This window comes from Lepidochelys kempii, chromosome 10 (genome assembly GCF_965140285.1).
Source record: "Lepidochelys kempii isolate rLepKem1 chromosome 10, rLepKem1.hap1, whole genome shotgun sequence".
NCBI classification, from domain to species: Eukaryota; Metazoa; Chordata; order Testudines; family Cheloniidae; genus Lepidochelys; species Lepidochelys kempii.
The window spans coordinates 24,085,734-24,105,603 of NC_136389.1; the positions used below are offsets into that span (position 1 = coordinate 24,085,734).

The 19,870-nt window shown below is 41.7% G+C and overlaps 1 protein-coding gene across 1 annotated transcript in view; it reads left to right on the forward strand.

Moving 5' to 3' along the window:
* The window catches only part of EMP2 (epithelial membrane protein 2), a 32,908-nt gene extending 13,440 nt beyond the window's left edge, over positions 1-19,468 (forward strand). Inside the window, exons 2-5 of the mRNA XM_073362466.2 lie at positions 9,833-9,943; positions 13,607-13,697; positions 15,799-15,945; positions 16,494-19,468. Of these exons, the coding sequence (XP_073218567.1) occupies positions 9,866-9,943; positions 13,607-13,697; positions 15,799-15,945; positions 16,494-16,675 (498 nt within the window). The 5' untranslated portion in view covers positions 9,833-9,865 and the 3' untranslated portion in view covers positions 16,676-19,468. The remainder of the gene's footprint in view (positions 1-9,832; positions 9,944-13,606; positions 13,698-15,798; positions 15,946-16,493) is intronic.
* The last annotated feature ends 402 nt before the right edge of the window (positions 19,469-19,870 follow it).

Genomic DNA, 19,870 nt, shown 5'->3' on the forward strand with positions numbered 1-19,870 from the left:
CAGAAGACTGGGGAAGTCAATCCAGTGCTTTACAAAGAGCTGCATGCCGTACTTGGCGGAGACCCCTCTACCTCCCCACAGACCAATGTGGATACCTCTGAGGATCCAGTCACAGACCTCTGACATGAACAGCGAGGAGGTGGTGGGAGACGTGCAACCATGGGCTCCAGCTACGCCATGCGTCAGGACCAGTTTGAGACACCACCACAGTCCAGTCAGTCCCAGGGAACGATTCTCAGGTATGTGGGTAAATATATTTCCCATTACAGTTTGGTGCCCCTAACGTAGCAAGACACAGTTATTGACCTTTCATTAATTTACTTACACTAGGAAAGGTAGCAGTACAAGGAGAAGTAGTTATCAGTACCGAAAGAAGTTCTCTTCTTTTCTTTCCCCTGTAGAGTTAGGCAGGGGTGGGGAATACAGACCAGTTTTTTATGTACACAAGCATGTCCCTTACATCCTCCTGAGAGATCTTGAAACTTTGATGGGGGTACTCTGCAGTCCTCTCCTTGAAGGTTTCTAGGGGTGGCAGCCTTATTTCTTCCTCCATGGTAGGACACTTTCCCACACCAGTCGGTGATAACTTCAGCAGACACCATCGCAGTACACAGGCTAGCAGCATACAGGCCGAGGTGGCTTTAAGATGCCAGCAGCAGCTGTGCTCTCTCAACCCATGTCACCTTAAGGAGAGATATCAGCTAAAATCACCACTGCCTGTGGAAGATGGTGCCAGTATTCAGTGCCATTGCCCTATGCTTAGTTTCATGCAAATGAACGATTCCTTCTTCATTTCCCTCACCCTTGACAGGCCATATTCACCCTGGCTGGTGTTGTGAGCGGTGTCATGCTCAAGCACTTCAAAGCAGAAGTGTCAATAAGCATATCTTGTTTAAAACTTTAGGGGAGCATGGAAAGGGAGTTCTAAATCTTAACTTTCGCTTTCTGTTGTGACTATACTGACAATAGTACCTCTCTGTGTTTTATCTGTAGCTGCTGCCACTGCAGCCTTGAGGGGTTCCCCCTCCACACCTGCAGAACGCCTGAGGGCAGATGAGGAGAAAGAGGACTCTGGATGACATGTTCAAAGGGATCCTATTAGCCAGTGTTGCATCAGACTGTGCGCAAAGGGCCTGGAGGTTGAATATTGCAGACAGCTTAGACAAGGAAAGAATGGACAGGAGAAAGGCCCAGGACGCCCATCAGGAAAGGAGACAGAGATGAACCAGGACATGATGGGGCTTCTCCGACAGCTAACATGGATGCTGCAGACTCTTGTGGACCTATAGGTTCAACAATCAATCACGGGCTCGTCTCTCTTTGCAGTCCATGGAAAACTTCATTATAGCACCTTCCTGCTTCCTCAGTATCCCTTGTGGCTTCAGGGGCTGCACCCCTACCCATACCACTCCACACCAAGGGACATTAAGGACAGCCACAGCTTCACATAGGCTGACCTGTGAAAGCCATGGTTGCTGTATGTGTAGGTAAAATGGACATGCATGTTCTTTCCCCTTGTTAAGCTCTGTTCCATTAATTTATTAAATTGTTAATGTACTTGCTTTAAAATTTCACAGATTTTTCATTACACTGGTTGTGTTACTCAAAATTCTATTATTTGGAAAATAATTCTTCTTGATTAGTTCACAACGTATGCTACAGAATGCCTCGTGGTACCGAACACACCCACTTATTTGTCACTGCACAGTGTGACAACTCATAGGATCAGTGACAAACAGTGGAATAATCCTAAATATATAGCAAGCGCCACAAGATTAATAGGTCCATTGACAATGTTATATTCACAGGTGTACACCAAGCATCATACGAATCCTAACTTTCCCCAAAATAACTGGGCCAGGAAGAGCACAGTACACCACAAGGCATTACTGTGGCTCCCTGAACAGGGGACCCATCACTTTTAAAAGTGGGAGGGTTATGCCCTCCCAGTTTTTACTGGCCGTGAGGGTGAGCGATGGGAGGGAGGGAGCAAAGAGGAGTGAGCAGGGGGTGGTGCTTGGGAGAAGGGGTGGGATGAGGGCCCTGCGCCCTCACACACATTTAGAGAGTTTCTGCCACTCATGGTTCACGCTATGTCCCACAGCAATCTGCCCTACCAGGAATCATCATATTCCCCCTGATTCAGTTCTTCTTGCAGCTCTGTAAATTCTAGAGGATTTTGCACTCTGTGCTTGCAATGCTTATGAAAATAGTGCAGAGCTGTGCGGGCTCCATGTTTCTGTCAAGATGGCAGACAGTGAGGAGAACCATGTAGGTTCATGGAATTTTTAAAAAAGGTGTGAAAATTACAGGCTATGGTTAATGTTATGGGATGGATACAGTTGCATGCTGGGAAATTGACTCCTTCCTCCCAATCATCCCTGCACAACTTGTTTCTGTCCTGCCATGCATTGCCAAAACTTCCCAGAAGATACTGTGTTGGATGATGGTGGGTTGTGCACTAGAAGACCTATCCATGGTGTACTGCACTGTACATTGACATGAGCACACCCATAGGTGGCGAGTTATATGGGCCCGTAATGCCAGGGCCCCACCAATATTTAGGAACATAGGCCTGGCTCCATGAATGTTTGGGCTTATATTTTTAGAGCTGTCCCATCCATAGGGCTGGCCAGGGCAACCACCCTAGGCCCTGTGCTTTGGGGGACCCCACGCTTCAGAGGGATGCAAGGTCCAGGGCAGCCTGGGGAGTTAGCGGAGGGCCTGGCAGCAGCAAGCAACCCAGCCCCAGCCCACTCCTGCTATGCCCCACCCACAAGTCCCCCATCCCTTCCCCCAAGTCCCCACCCCACCTCTTTCTGCCCCTACTCCACCCCCTCCCTGCCACCATTCCACCTCTTCCCCCCCCAAGAGATGCTGGGAACCAAAAGGGTGGAGCAGGGTGGGTTGGGGCTGGGTTGCTCGTTGCTGGCAGCGCTAGGCCCCTTGCTAACCTCCCAGGCTGCCTTTGATCCTGCATCCCCCTGATGTGCAGGACTCCCCAAAGCGCAGGGCCCAGGACAGTTGCCCCAGTCCGTCCTATGGATGAGACAGCTCTGCTTGGACCTGTTCTGGGCACCACCAAAAATTATACAAACCTGGCATCCACGAGCACACCTGGTGAAGATGTGCAGCACTTATACAAGTGTGCACATGCACAACGATATGCTAAGTGCAGCAGCTTTACACGGATATCAAGGAAATCGAGGTTCAGGTGATCTTAAAGTCTATGATATTACTTGTAGGTGCAAAAATTTGCAGTGTAGCATGGATTTGTGACTCTGGCCATGGCAACACAAAGCTAGGAGTAGTAAAAGCTTGTAATATTATGTACAACTTGGCAATTCCATGAGAAATGACCATTCTGACCTAAGCACTTTTATCAGGTAAGTTATGCCCAGAGGGGTTTGGATGGCCAAGGCATGGCTTGCTACAACAAAGTTCCTTGGAGAAAAATGGTCCATCCAGTGTTCTGCACCAGCCATTTTCATACAGATCCATCTTTCCTGACCCATTGCCAGATTTACCTTCTAACTCTCCACAGTACAGTATTGTTATAGATAGCTAGGGGGGAATCACTTTCCTACTTCTGGCCAGCCCTTCTAGTCTGCACTTGGGGAATACATGTGCCTCTTTCTCCAGAGGAGGGATTTTAACCCCCTCCCTGCCAGCTTGTGGACTGGGTTTTTTCCCCCTTCACATAATGGAATAAGTACAGGGCCATGTGAATGGAGGAAGAAGAGATTAGTCAAATGATATAAAAAAAAAACCCGACACAATTTTTACACCTACTGTCTCCTTCCCTACCCCCACAAAATACTATATAGCAAAGATCACCACCAGCATCCAAGAGGTGACTTAATTTTTACAAAGGCACCACTGCTGTTGCAGCATATTGGAATGTGGGATGCCTACAGATACACAGCTGAAATCTATTCATTACTTCTGTCACAGGGCACACAACTCGCGATGCCTCCTGCTGGTCGCTCTGGGGATTAGCTCATTCAGTTAACACCCTGTTCCATGGTTTGCACACCACCTCTCTCTCCAACTCTGCAGCCCCTCATTAACCGCAGCATCCTCTCCGTGACTCAGCCCTCTGGCTAGGTCACTCAAAGTTCCCCCTTTCAGGGTATAGTTCCTCAGCAGTCCTAGACAGCTGTGGCCTCTCAGGTTAATTAGCCTCCTTATTGGCCCTCGTCAACCCTAGCAGCAGAGTGTGTGTGTGTGGAGAGGGGGGGACCGGAACACCGCATCACAACCTCCCATTTTAAAAAACCTGCACAAACTCTGAAGAGGAAGAATGACTGAAAAACACTGCTTCAGAATCAAACTACCTCTTTCTCGATTGGAACAGAATTGGAGCTGCTCCCCTAGGATTAGGCATGAGAAAGCCAGCATCTGACTCTGGGGAGGGCCTACAGGGATTGCGTAGCCTGGCCTCTGAGAGTATGTCTATGCTGCTGTTAAACATTCACAGCTGACCTGTGTCAGCTGTTTCAGGCTGTGGGGCTATACAACTGCAACGTAGACATCCAGGCTTGAGCTGGAGCCCAGGCTTGGGAACCCTTAAGGGACATCTACACCACAGTTTTATAGCCCGTCAGTTGATATGGGCCAGCTGTGGGTATATCTACACTGCAGTGTAAGCCCAAGGTTCAAACTCAGGCTCAAGCCTAACCCCCGCTTCCTTCTACACACAAAGCACTTTAATCCAGTGTTCCAGGATCCCTCAGGGATGGAGAGTCCAAGCTTGAGTCAAGCTGGGGCTCAGGATTCAAGCTCTAATTGCTTTACTGTGTAGACACAGCCCTGTGGGACTTGTGCTCTGGGTATTTGTCAAAAGTATTCCACAATCGCATGAGCCAATTTTCTTTGTTCTCTAGCAATCAAGTTTGGTGGACAGTCAAGTTTTCCCACACTGCCCCACATACAAAGGGCTACAGCGGCCACATTTTGGGAGGATGCTAGAAAATCTGGGCTATGGGTGGTTGGAGTCAGGGCTATATAAAGCAATGTGGACCCTGGAGCCACAAGTTGGGACGCTGAGTCCAACTATTCCTAACCTGAGGTTACAAATTAGTGTAGCTCTCAAGCCCTTGGTTAACAAACCCAGGGTCTACTAACTTGAGTGTTGCTAACCCTGGGCTTACACTGCAGTGTAGACATACCCTGAGGATGTTCTTGAGATGAGTGTTGTGCCTCTTGCTTTTGAGTAAGAGAAATGGAAAGAGATGTTCCTTTTGTTCTGTGCTGATGGGGGAGGAGGGGGGTGTCTGTGCACACAAAGCTGAGGGGATCTTTTCCTCAAAGGTGGGGAGAGCTCCTCTGCATTTGTTTGAGCTCAGGTGCCTCTCCAGGAAAAGCATCTAAAGTCAGGCCACCTTAGGGCTGTGTATGAACCATGTTGGACTTCACTGGGCAGAGGGGAGAGCTGAGCAGAGAAAGCTAGCTTAAAAGGCACAAACCCTCCAAAAAGCCCCTAGTGAATCCCATCTTCTATTCCCTGTCCATAGGACCTATCCCTTCCTGACCCTCAGTGTTTTCCTCTATTCCCCACTGCCTCAGAACTTCTCTCAGTGAAGGTCCAATCCTTTCTTTTTCCCTAGCTCAGCCAGGGAAGGGGAGCCGAAGCTGCCTACTGCTATGAGAAAGAGGCTGCCTGCAGAGGAGGTCAGAGGGAAGAATACCTCACTCACGATTCCAATGCCCTAGAACAAGACATTGTCCATGCTAAACTAGCTGTTCGCAGTGTTGAAGAGCTCAGTGTAGCTCGAAAGCTTGTCTGTTGCAGCAACAGAAGTTGGGTCAATAAAAGATATTACCTCACTCACCTTGTCTCTCAGGTTAAGGTAGGACAGTTGGCTAGAGGAGGAGGAAGCTGCATCTTCTTCCTGTCTCTTGAGTGGTATGTGAGACCTGCTGTTTCGGGTGTTCCCTTTACTGCAGGCTGGCCTCAGGGAGGAAAGCCGCTGCCTGCTTCTGCTGGTGCCCACGTTCTACAGCACTCAGGTAGAACATACATCCTGACCGCTTCTGTTACTTTGAAGGCAGGGATACCTCTGCTCTTCTCAGCCCTGAGGCAAAGGGGAGTGAGCTGTTGCTAGTAATGTCTGGGCCACACAGACTTCTTCATCCTCTTCCTGAGTTTCTGCCTTGCTACAGCATGTTGGGGTGGCAGGTTTATTCCCATTGCTGCTCTGTCTTGCGCTAGCACTTGAGGCATCTCCCTCTCTTCCCCAGTATCCTGAAGGGCCAGTCTCCTTGGTTTACAGCAATGCATTCTGAGACATTCCAGAAAGAGGCAGTTGAGGAAGGGTTATTTCTTTTCAAACCTTAAAAAGACAGGCAGCTTTATATTTAAACACAGAAGCCCTAGTTTAGTCTATCAAGCCTCAGTGTGCTTCATTATGAAGGGCATGTTAGTCCAGAAATTATTTGTATTCCACCCAAACTTGCTGACCCTAGCAAATCCTAAACCAACCATGCCTGCAATGAAGAATCATAAAACTGCTGGTCTAGAAAGCTAATTGCATTAAAGACTTCAAGCATTCTGCAAGAGGGAAAAGAAATTCCCCTCATTGTAGGTCTTTGTCATGCATTGCATCCCAAGTTTGGGCCTTATTAGTTTGGTATGATCTCAGTTAACGAAGCTGTAGACGTCCTGGATCCCAATAAGGCCCCTTTACCAGCCCAAACCTGGAGAAAGCTCTTTAGTATAGTTCTGATTTCAGACTTTCTTGGCTGGCTTCCAAACAACAAATTGGGAGATTTGAGTCTATGTCAATTACTTGAATTTAGGGAGAAATTCTGATGTAATAAAAATGTAATTTATAAAATAGGTTAAGCTTGTCACTGCTGAAGAAGCTGCATTTTTCATTGACTTGTGTTTAACTGGATAGTTGACAACAGGTATTGGCATTTGCATGTTATCTTCTGGCTGCCACAAGGAAGGATCTCCCTGCTTGGCCACTGTTAAATTCGTAGTGCACCCAGGTGCTGAATTTGACACCTGTAAATATTTTTTGCTCTCCTATCAATTAAATGTACCTCACCAGCAGGGTTTTCTGATTCTTTGAGCATTGGGTCTTGTAAACATCTGTGTGGCCAGGCTGAATAATTTGACAGGTGACTAAAATCATTAGCAGTTTCATTATTTACATCATAAGGGAGCTGTTGGCCAGTGGATTGAGCACAAAAGAGTTTAGATTCTAGTGGGTTGCTAATCTAGATGGGGTGATTTTTCTTCAAGCTTTGGCTCCTGGATTCAAGTTATTAGAAGATTCTAAACCAAATTTCAATGGCAGAAAATCATTTTTTGTTAAAGATTTTTTTTTTGAGGACCTGATTGAAGTGTTTTGAAAGCTTAAGGTTAGTAATACTGACTTCTTGTGCCTTAACCAAGTTAATACCCAATCTCTAATTCCTCATGACCCATTCTGTGAAATAAGGAGGATGTTTATCTATAGTTTTCTAAAGTACTTAAATCTGTGGCTGAAAATCAGTTAAATCAAAACCATTAACTTGGTTAAGTTTTTTGTTTTGTTTTTTTTTCCCCCTAGGCTGATAAAACTTGATTTTACAAGGCTGACTTTAATTTGAGCAAATCTGGTTAGTTTGTACAGCAGGATAGGAGATATGAATTGAACTCAGAATTGCATCATACTGCTTTTTATACTGTAATACAATTTGCTTCTCTCATGGTGTGGCAACTGACCTGTTGATTCCTGATTCCTTGTTTGGGAATAATTTGTCCAGCAAATGAAATCTTAAACTGGGGAGGGAGTGTGCTCTCCATTCAGTATGGAGATCAGTGGTATAGATGATTTCAAACTACCTGTATACAAAACCACAAGACTTGTGCTCTTCGTTCAAGGAAGAGCTTGGATGACATTAATAGGAACAAACATGACTAGTGACTTCAGTCATATAATAACCTAGATTTGTTGGTGAAAATTAGCACACAAGGCTAGATGTGGAAAAGGCAAAGTTTAACCGTGAGTAATTAGACCGGCATAAATAGTAGTTTCCTTTAATTTAGAATCCAGATTTAACTTTGCAATATTCCAGTAGGATTTTGCCAACTATATATGGAAAAGACCTATCAGATCAGTCTTCCTTTTCTCAAAAAAATGCTTTGTTAAGTGGGTTTATACATCTTATGATACTCCATAGTAGACTCAGCACATTAGTCTGGAACTCCTTGTTTCCAGTATGTCTATATGTTGTCAGCTTTTTTTGTTTCAACTTTCGCAGAGTAGTTGTATTTTGGAGGAGGGGAATGCCAGTAGATCCATTGCTCATTAAAAATGCTGTCAAAAGAGGCTTTTGTTTGGTTAAACTCACTGTCTGCATTGCTGAGTGTACATGTAGTTGATGAGTCCAGCAGATAAGGCTGGGGTTGAGACGATTAGACGTGCAGCAACTTGGTTGTGGTAAATTTGTAAAAATAGATTGACAACTTGGTTGTGGTAAATTTGTAAAAATATTGCAAAAATAGATTTGTAAAAATAGATTGAATAGAATTTTAAAAATAAATTAAGTCTGTTATGTGAATCTGGTCATTTTAAAAAAAACCCTCCATAGTAAAGGAAATGGAGAAACATCCATTAATGTAAACATCTTAATTTCAGTCACACATCAGTGTGACTCATAATGGTATATACAATAGCCTTATACTGAAATATAAAGAGTTTGAAACAGAAAAATACACAACTGAACATAACTAAAATACACTCTCATTGACAAGCATTCTTAAATAGCAAGAGGGGAAAAAATGCAATGGATAGCAGGCAATAACACAAGTTTAAATATGTTAAAGACCATACTTTCCGCTCTGTGTTTGGTGACTACCCATACCTCTTTCTTAGTGGTCCCTTTCTGATTGCTCTTGATGTCAAAGCTAGGCTGACTGGGCAATAAGATAAAGGTGGAACAGAAAAAAAATTAAGTGACTGACAGTAAATCAGCTACAATGAGTATGAGCAAAGCTACACTTTGGTGGGAAAAGTACTAACACTCAGTCAGCAATAGACAAAAGACCTAGAATAGTTTTTGTTTAAGGAAAAACTAAAGACCTTTTTGGTATGGTATAATCTAGTATACCATGGTTATTGATAAACCTAGCGAATAATTCCTGAACTGCTTCATCTTGTCCTGGTTTGATCGGCAATAGCATCCTTTCGAATCCAGTATTTCTTCCTTGAAGATTTAGGGTGAAATCTTGACCCTACTGTAATCACATTGCCAGGACTCCATCATCTTCAGAGGGGCCAGGATCTCGCCCTTGGTCTTTAAAACACTAACTTTCCTAAAAGTAAAGACAAGATCTCCTAAGCCCTGTTTGCTTGCTGGAGAGGCTCACAGTCAGAAATATACGTGCAGCTAGGAAATTCTGTAGAACTGTGTGTCACCCAACAAGGGTAGCACAATGCATCTGTCTGTAATTTGGCATATTTCAAAATGCAACACTCCCATTCATACTCTTGTTTTTTTAATTATAACTCATTGCAACAGGAAAGGACATAAGGAACTCACTAACTAATCCTGTATATCCAGTGAAATTGTTGCATTATGCTATTCTATACTAAGATTGACCAAAGCTACAGGTGAGCCTTCTATCTTTTATAAAAGCGAGTGCTCTAACTTCCTGGCTCAAAATATACAGAATAGTAACATTTTGGCAGGTACAGTATTTCCTTACTCTGAAACTAATTAATACTCAGACCTTCCTATTCCACAAGCAATTGAGATTATATCCCTGTTTTAAGATGTCAGCTACTCAGTTTATCACTACATAATCTAATTGTATATATTCCTTGTTTTTAAACAGCTTTATCTCAGGCTAAACCTTCAAGGAGCAAACATGTTGATTCTTCTGGCTTTCATTATCGTGTTTCACATAACTTCAGCAGCGCTGTTGTTCATCTCAACCATTGACAATGTAAGTTTCATTCCACCTAGAAATTGTAATTCAGAGCCATAGGTTTCTCCATGTTATACTGACTCAAGCGTCATATTATGTGTTGTCTAGCTGTGTGTTCACAGAAAAAGCAGCTTCCCCAGCGTGTGATCTGGGCACAATCATAATTGAAATATAAATACACCTTTATATAAAACGTGAAGAAAAACATTTCCTGGTCCTAGAGTCTAGCTGAACATTAAAAATACAGTCAGATCAAAAATTAAATTAGTTGCTCATCAGGCCAACCCAAAATGTAACTAACTAGCATATTTAACCTCAACAATGCCCCCCTTTTTTATCAGATCCCTCACTTCCCAAAAGCCTGGGTAAAAACCAGCTATTTGTAAGTATAAAATAACATATTGCAGCTCAGTCTCTTCTCTCTTGGTTTTGTGTTTATTTCATATACTTATCTTAAGATTTGCTTTTGAGCTCTCAAAAGCATTTGACAGTGTTAAGATTTAGTACACTTGATCTACTTAATGGGGAAATTCTAGGCTTCTTGTACTTGCTCGAAAGACCTGAAACCTCCTGCTGCCACTGTGCCTGGAAGAGGCAATCCAAATCAATGCCACGGCACTATGTTTCACAGAGCAGCATTCTGCAGCAGGGCAGGGGGATGTGGCCCATGGGCCTGCACTTACATGGATCTATTAGCCAAGAACCCTACACAGAAGAAGTGTAGCAATCTACAAACACTACTATAGCTTGGAGGCTGAAGTTGTGGCTTTGGGGAGAGGTGAAGATTCTACTGCACTTCTGCCAATGTCACATACACAAAGCCAGTTAATTTAATATTTGTGTAGGGGGAGACTTTGAGCCTAATAAGCCTTCAGAAAGAGGCTTATTAAAACATTTATGCAAGATGTACCATGGAAGACACACTAGAAGCTGAAATATGTTACAGCTTCTGTGCCTGCTTGGAGTCAATTGAGCCTCAAAGTTTAGAAATACTTTAGTGTTGCTTGGAAAGGTGAATTTTCCCATTACTGACCTTTTGCTCTTACATAAAGGGATTTTGCTCTAGCAATATCTGTACGTGTCTGGCTCTTCATCTGGATCTTTTGCTGAACACCCTTTGTCCCACTGTTGCCACTGCAGTTACTTATCATGGTACACTCTTGCTAAGAAGGCAAATGTACACACAGGCTTTTGGGATACTGAAAACACAGCTTGTATCTCCATCTGTTTTTCAACTAGCTCAGCAAAGCGCCCCCCCCCACCTTCCCCCTCCCAACAGTAGCAGAAACTTTGTTTGCAAAACTTTGACTCTCTTTGACGGGGTTGCCTGCGATAGCAGGGAACTGGACTCTGACCCAGGAGGTCCCGTTCAGTCCTACATCTCTATCTTAAGAACTCAAGTTCTATCAGTTGTCTCCTTTATAAACACTTTGGGAAAATATTGACTGAAAGACAGTTAGGAAATATGTTAACTTCAGTGCAAATATCATACACTAGTGTCCAAGCAAATGAAACCCAAGTAACCCTAGCTATAAAGAAACATGCATTCTTGGTCATCTAGTTGCATTGTTTTAAAAAATAATAATAATGAAACCTATAGGTTTGTAACCACCTTCTCAATTTTTTTCTCATTGCCTGAATGGGTTTTGCACAGTGCTGAATATAATGAAAAATAAAACCGTATAAGAAATGGGTGTTCAAAAAGCTATATTGAACTGTAACACTTCTTTGTGCCATCCTTAAACTGCCAGTTTATTTAGTCTTGAACAAAGGCCAAGAATACAGATAAGTCAATACCATAATAAAACCTGATAGTGCAGATGTGAAACTGTCTATCTGTGTCTTCCTTGAATTAATATCCAGCATTTCAGGACACTATCCAGTCTGAATTCTCCTTGTAAAATGACTAATTCCAGAACTGCTTTCCAAACAATTGTTGCATTAACTGACTTAACAATCTCTTAGGTTTCTTATGGGCTATTCCAGCAGCAGACACTACTGTAGATAATATTTAAATGGCATATTTTCCCAAGCCCAGCAGAATAAAGGCCTAGGTAGCTATTTTAACTGGTCTGGATTTCCTCAGGAAATATGCTTGGCTGGACAGCTTGCAGTATTTGTAGTGTTGCTATGAAGAAGGCGTTCAGTCACTACAGTGCTAGTTTGTGTTAACAGATGGTATACCAACAATAGTAATATCACAAGGGGACCTTAATGAGTCACTAGTCGCTTCCAGTCTGATGTCCTACAGTTGGACATTGTACCAAGAGTACAGATAAGTCAATACCAACTTTGCATGATGTCTGATGTTAAATCAGTTAGGAAATTCATGCACAAGGTTCCAACTTCCCACGCCTGTAGTTTTACTCCCTTGCTCACATGCGTTACAAGAGTATCTTATATGCTCACATAACATAGGGCCCCACCTGAATGTACCAGAGAAGGCTTTACTTCTGTTCATTAAAGGAACGGACACTGGCATTTCTGGCTGGTGATCTCCTACTTCTGGCTAGGAGTAGCAGATGCAGCCATCAGCTTGTTTTATAGTTCTGGTCACTGTAGACTTGTGCTCCGTGCACTCGCCTACCTTAACCTCACTATACCCACCACACTTCGCTGTTGCCTTGCAGAGATCTACCATGTAAGCCTCCTGTAGCATAGATGGGTAGAAAGATTTGTGCCCCCTTTCCCCAGATGGAGCTCTATTACTTTTCCAACCATAGCAATGGAGCAGAGATTAATAGTATTCCAGTAGTGCCTACTACCCCAGTGTCCATCACTGGATATATTTACAGTAAGACAGTTCCCACTGCTCTTCACCTGTTGATTGGGTTTTAAGCCATAGGGAGAAATACAAATGTTGCAAACATACATGAGAGGTTACAGAAAAAGAAGCAACTTAAACACGTATGAAAATTCCAACTCCTGGATCTTCAGGGGGCCACATTTGAAATTTAGAAAATGTGAACTCTGGGAGCTGGAGCTAGGAATCTGATCTCTATTTTTTCTTGAGGGTAAGGGGACATCTGACCAGCAGAAAATTGGTGCTTCTCCAGACACGGTAATGTACAAGTTCCTCACTTAGAAGCAGGTATATGGCATGAGCAGAGTTTTAAATCTGAACAACTTATGATTTTTAATCAGTCCTTAAAAAAGCACCTGAAACACTTGCCTGAGCAGCAGAAAGTCTCTCCAACATCTGGACAAAGTAACTGGATATTTGTTTCTTGCCCATTCCCTTCCCACTCTTCACAGAAGACTAAATTGTACTTAGCGATTGGAATTGTAAGATTTACTTCATTTCAAAATGTGTAACCAGTTCATGCAGGAAATGTATGTTTGTTTATTTATTGCAGAAGCTGTTTTTATTCATTTGTAACCTAGTGAGTAGCAATTGATCTTTGTGATCAGTTTCTTGGTTGCTACATAATTGTATCCTTAGACTGTATCTCTAGGCTGAAACATCACTTCCAAGTAATTTAAGTGGCTGAAGATGGGTGCTGAGAATGTTATTATACACGGATGCCCACTTGTAGAGCTGTGAAGAAGTGCACAGTACAGTTTTTGGACACAGTTAATATATTTAAGCCAAACACTTTTCTTATAAAACAATTTTAAGAGGTGGTCTAACTTTCCTGGTCTGAATTTTTTTTTATATATTTCCTTTATATTGTTTTACAGGCCTGGTGGGTAGGAAAAGACTTTTCTACAGATGTCTGGAAAGTCTGCATCAATATCACCAACTGTACAGTCATTAATGAAAACAATTCAGGTGAGTATTAGTACATACTATTAAGCTGTCAAACTAGAAGCTGCTTTTTAAACAGTATCATGTAAATAAACTATAAAATGTTGCAAGACAAAAAAACCTTAATATCTCCATTTCTCTGCCTCCATTTCTCCATCTATGAAATGTGGATGCTATTGCTTTCTCTCCATCCTACAAAGGAACTGAGAATTAATGTTCATAAAGAGCACTAGAGTGTGTTTTGAAAGGTCTGAGATAAAGTACACCCCCTATTTTCTGGCATCAAGAGTCCACAGCAAACTAGTGAGACTAAAACAAAACGGAGGTCCCATGTGACTGCAATGAAGGGCATTAAATGCTAAAAATAAGTTCCAGTTTTCAAATTCTAACTTATTCGCTATTCAGGTTCTTCTAGTATTAATGGTAGTTACCAGAAATACTTCTGAGGGGTCTAACTTAAAGATTAACAAAACAGAACGCAATGCAAAATCTTAACTAAGGGAAAACAATGTACAATATGGACTAGATTATCCCATTTTTAACATGAGTGACTTCACTGGGAATAAAAGATGTATTTCAGTTATGAGAGAAACAGTAGTAACAATTTCTCTTATCCCATCCATTCATTCTTGGTCTATATCCAAGAGGTGAACAATTTGACAAGTATAATCATGGATGGATAGAAAATCATTGTATTGTCTGTCTACAAGTCCATTTAGGGAGGAGTTATGAAGATTATTAAGGTAATTTATGGCCTCCACCATGGTATGGTTACAGTAAGGACCTCAAGTATTTAAACACAACAAAACCAAACTAAAAGTCTCCACAGCCTTTCCATTTCAGTTTATAGAGCAATAGCTGGATTAATTTACAGGGCTGTGAGACTAAACTGAGGAAGAGATTAACGGAAGTAGAGTTTTACACTGAGTTTTGAAAGCCAGTAGGTCCGTGGTCACTTACCTCTTCTAGGTCTGCTGCAATGCCCTGCTCTGCATTCACGAGCCATCTCCACGGTGGTGGTGGTGGAATATACCTGGTACAGGAGGACATTATTTTGGAGCAAGACAGTGTTTTTAATAATTAAAGTCAGTTCTATTGAAGGCTTTGCATATCAAGACCAAGGGTGTCTACGCTGCAGTTGGACGTGTGACTGCAGCGCGTGTAGATGAACGTGAGCCAGGGTTAATCTAACTAGGTCAGGTATCGACAGCAGCAAGCTCGTTGCCTGAGTACATACCCAGGGGGCTCCCTGGCAGGCTTCTACTTGGGCGGCTAGTCTGCACTGCCACTCATGCTGCCGAAGCTTCACTGCTGTTGGTACCTGAGCTAGTTAGATTAAATCTAGCTCAAGAACGTCTACATCTGCTGCAATCCACACCTCCAATTTCAGTACAGACACATCCCTTCACCTTCAACTGTACCCTGTATTATAGGGCCACAGTGTAGAAAGCAGAACAGTGAGCCATTCACACTGGCCTGTGTTACAGTAACTCGTCTGCTTAGCATTGCACTGTCCACTCTTCCTTATTTAAGAAAAGGCAACCAGAGACACACTAGCACAGGAAACCTCAAACACCTGACCTTAGGTACTTTCTAAAGGACACCACTGCTGGAATCCATCCTGAATACTGCAGATCATGCTTGCACTGCTATATTCTCTGACTTCACCTCTGTATAACAGACAGAAGCATCTGAAGGGAAGCAAGTGATGGAATTGGGAAGGTGTAGTGTGAGAGGCTGGGGAAGCTCCATTTGTGCATTGTGGTTGCAGGGCTGGCAGAGACTGTTTAAAAAGCTGCCTTTAATGGGAAAGCAGTAATAGATTCTAAGACCAGAAGGGATTATTGGGATCATCCAGTCTGACTTTGGGTATAGACCACCAAATGTCCCCCATGTAATTCCTACAGCACATCTTTTAGAAAAGTCAGTAAGAGGGGAAGGGTGAGTGGAAGTAGGAAGGTGGCACAGAGGCAGTGGCTTAAACAAGAAGGGAAAGCTGCAAGAAGGAGGGTAGCCAGCAAATCCCAGTAAGAACAGACTACCTAGGAACAGGTAAGGGTTGGTGCTGGTAGTGGAAGCGGCTGGGGAGGAAGGTTTACAATAAAACCTGGTTCTATTTTCACAGAATATCAGTCTGTGCAGGCTGTTCAGGCCACCATGATCCTGTCTACTATTCTGTGTTGTGTGGCATTTCTGGTTTTCATTCTTCAACTCTTCCGCCTAAAGCAAGGAGAAAGATTTGTGTTGACTTCTACGATCCAGCTCCTGTCATGTGAGTGGTTCTTTGACATGTCTCACTTCAATAGCCCTTCCATTAAAAGTGAGAAATAGGGTTCAGAATGGAGCCATGGTACAACACAAAGCAGAAGCAGAAAAATGTTGTACATAATTGGTAAGCTTTTTGCCAAACATTTGTTAGATTTCTAGCTTAACACTACATTTTAAATTTAAAACAAATTTCAAATTAAATGTTCTGATTTTTTTTTTTTTTTTTGGACTTTGGTTTTGACAATTTAAAAAAAACATTCACAAAACATTTTGGTATCACAGAATCTCCATTTTCTGCCAAAAATGTTTTGATTGGAAAAACTTCATCCAGCTCTGACTGTATTTTAGTAACATGACTATTTCAACTTGGCTTAAGAAAAGGATTTGGAAGCCCTGAATTACTCTAAATACAGTTATGATTGCAAAGAGCAGCATCTGGGCAGGGGATGAATAGAGTGGTTGAACTACACACTGTGAGCCTGTATAACTGCTTTAAATCTTTTTTAAAAAGTAACAGACATTGTTTTAATTCTTTCTTTCTTTCTCCTCCAGGCCTGTGTGTTATGATGGCAGCCTCCATTTACACAAATAGGCATGAAGATCTGCACAGGAGTGTTGGATATGAGTTTGATTTTAGTGGCCAATATGGATATTCTTTCATCTTAGCCTGGATTGCATTTGCTTTTACTCTGATCAGTGGTGTCATGTACCTAGTATTAAGGAAACGTAAATAAATGTCAGCAGGTAGTTATTTCTGTCATTGCAGTCCAGAAGCAGAATTTCAGTAACCATTTTGTATATAATCATTTGTGTTTTGTAGTAAAGGTATTGTTTCTCTAAAAATGTACTGTGTTCTTGGTATGAAAGCTATATGGAAAAAATAATGCAAGTTGACTGGAACACTTTGCCAGCTAGGGTCAAGAGTCTGAACAAGCCAAGGCCAAGTTAGCTTTCCTTTGTACATTTCACAACTTTAAAGGGCTGCCACTAAATTAGGCATTCATAAGAGTTTGATCCTGCCCTCTAAATGGTTCACATCATGTATAGTGGAAAAGATACAGTACATGCTTATTACATTGTTAGCAATGTGCTACTAGAAATCTGCTTGGGGATAAGTATGGGGAAAGAAGACACACACACACACTCTACATTACCTAAAAAACCATTAGGGGAGTTCAAAGATATGCTCAGTGCCTATCATAGTAGGGAACCTGCATTCTTGCTGTTTAGCTCTACAATACATGCTCTACAAGCTTTTATTAAAACCCCTTGCTTTGAAAAAGTAAACCACTCCCTTTTGTATGCTGAATTTTTTCAGATTGTGAATGCTCTGGACACAAGCAGTACAAACTGTCAATAATTCATTGCACGTTTTGGGTCTGGAATTGTTTCTGTGTGTACATGCTGAAGCTAATTTACAAACAAAACAAACCCTAAATGCTCTTAACTCTGCATTGTGCATAACTTCACTCAACTCTTGATCTACCTTAAAATTTGCTTGCCTCTATTTCAGGCTTTTTTAAAAAAAAAGTTTTAAGCTAACATGTTCCCCACTGATAGCACATGTAGGTTTGGATGTACAAGTTAGCATGAAGTATTTACTTGTAAAGTGACTTTATGACAAACAGGAATGTCATGCTAAAGTATTATTCAGGACTGCCCATTAGGAAATCCTGGCAAAAGGTGTACAGGTGGCCTTTAACTTCTGTTGGAGATGTTTAAAGGAGCCTAAACACACCAGCTCAACACATCAGGATGGGGTTTTCCTAAGCCATTTAGCCCTGTGTACTTAAACTTAAAGTGACTTAAGGATTTTTTTAATATGGAAATACCTAGTACAGGCTTATATCAGTTATTAAACTTAAATAATCTCTACTGTAAAATACAGTTTTGGTTAATGGTGATTTTAAAGGTTGATCATCCTTGAAGGTTGTCATTTTTACTTGTCTATTGTAGTGTGTGTTTAAAGTAACATTTTATAGTTTGGCATAATCAATCATGGCCTTTTTTACCTACCACAGTTGGACAAACCCCATGTCTAGAAAAAGGAAAGCTAGTAGGTTTTGAATAGGCCTGTAACTAGTTACACTTGAGTCAGATCAGTAGTAGCATAGCTCTACTGAAGTCAGAGCTACACCCTATAAATCAGTGAAATAGCTGACCCACACATCTTCAGTGAGATAACACTTGTTTGACTACTCACAAGGTAGGAATGGATACAACTAAGTGCACCATCTTAAACATGGGAATGGGTCTTGCTCTGTTTCCCAAATTGGTGGTGGTTATGTATTACTTGCAGGGGGCAGGAAAAAACTAATGGCTTAGGGTATGTCTTCACTACCCACTGACTCAGCAGGTAGTGATCAATCTATCAGGGATTGATTTATCATGTCTCATCTAGATGAGATAAATCGATGCCTGTACTCCACCTCGGCAGAGGAAGTAAGCAGAGTCAACAGGGGAGCTGCTGCCACCACAGCTGACTTGCCACCGTGAGGACAGCCAGGTAACTCGAACGAAGATACTTTGACTTCAGCTACGCAAATAGTGTAGCAGAAGTTGCGTATCTTAGTTCAAACCTCCCTCCCTAGTGTAGCCCAGGCCTTTGAGAACAGGTAGAGTAAGAGGGAAACTAGATTTAAAGTAGTCCTAGTACTATGCTTTCTTGCCCTTGTAACATGACAGTGCTAATCTCCTTATTTTCCTTCTAAGTGTGTCCTAACTTGTGAAGTTCCTAACTAACACTCCTTTAATTTGTAATATTTATCCCCCAATCTTCATTCTGTTAAAGGAATAATTAGGTACACAGAATAGAATCTGTTCTGTATATAAACAGATGTACTATAAGGAAAGGGTTAAAGTAGCATTCACCCCAAGAATTTGATATTCTGGCTTACATTTCATGTAATGAACAGTAAAATGATCTAATGAAATTATAAAGCAAATACTTAGCCATAAGTCAGCTACATAGTTTTGGTCCAACAGTCCAATATTTTATAAAAGTTCATACATTACAGTATAAATACTAATTGTGCCACTTACTGGCTACTTGACAGATAGTGAATCATTTTACCTGGGTCATTTTATATTTGACTATTTAAATATGTAAGATACAGCATGCATATATGTACATACATGTATACACAATCGGGCTTTCATTATGAAAGCCCTAACACCCTAAAGCAAATAGCATATGCTGGAAGAGTACATACAGCTATCTATAGATGCTGCCATATTTTAGTTAGACCAAGTGTGAATCTTTTGTAAACTGAAAGCTCAAACTTTTCTTGACAGTTTGTGTCTTGAGAGGAAAACCATGATTTTAGGATATTCTTTTTACCTACTCCGCCTTGAAAATATTCCATTTTCTGTGTTTTATATACTCTGAAATTGTACATGAAAATAAAGCAGAAACTACTGTACTGTAACAGCAAGCTTGATACATTTGATAGCCCTTACATTGCCTTAAAGTTCTGGATCCATTTAAACGTTGTGTGTGAGTATTTCTGTGCAAATAAGTAAAAATCAATAGCTCTTTACTTTCCCTGTGAGATCCTCATTAGGACACTATAAATGAAAACAAGTTGGTGGTTTATTATGGGAGAAGTATCAAGAAGAATTTAGTCAGATAAGGTAGATTTTCCTTAGTTGTCTCTAGGTGACTGGAAGTCATGGTCTCACAGTGTGGCTATGAAGAGGGACCCTTTGATTAAAGTGGAGCCTGCTCCTTTAGCAATGTAAAACCATATTGCTAGCATATAAATTTAATAAGGCTTTAGCTGAGTGTTTAAACTAGGACATAAGGGAAAGATGACAGAAACCAAAGAGCACATAATTTAGACAGAACTTAGATCAAGGAAGTAGGTAATACAAAAATCTGTATCCAGTGAAAGGAAGGACCCAAAACAAACCAGGCCAGGAAAAGATCA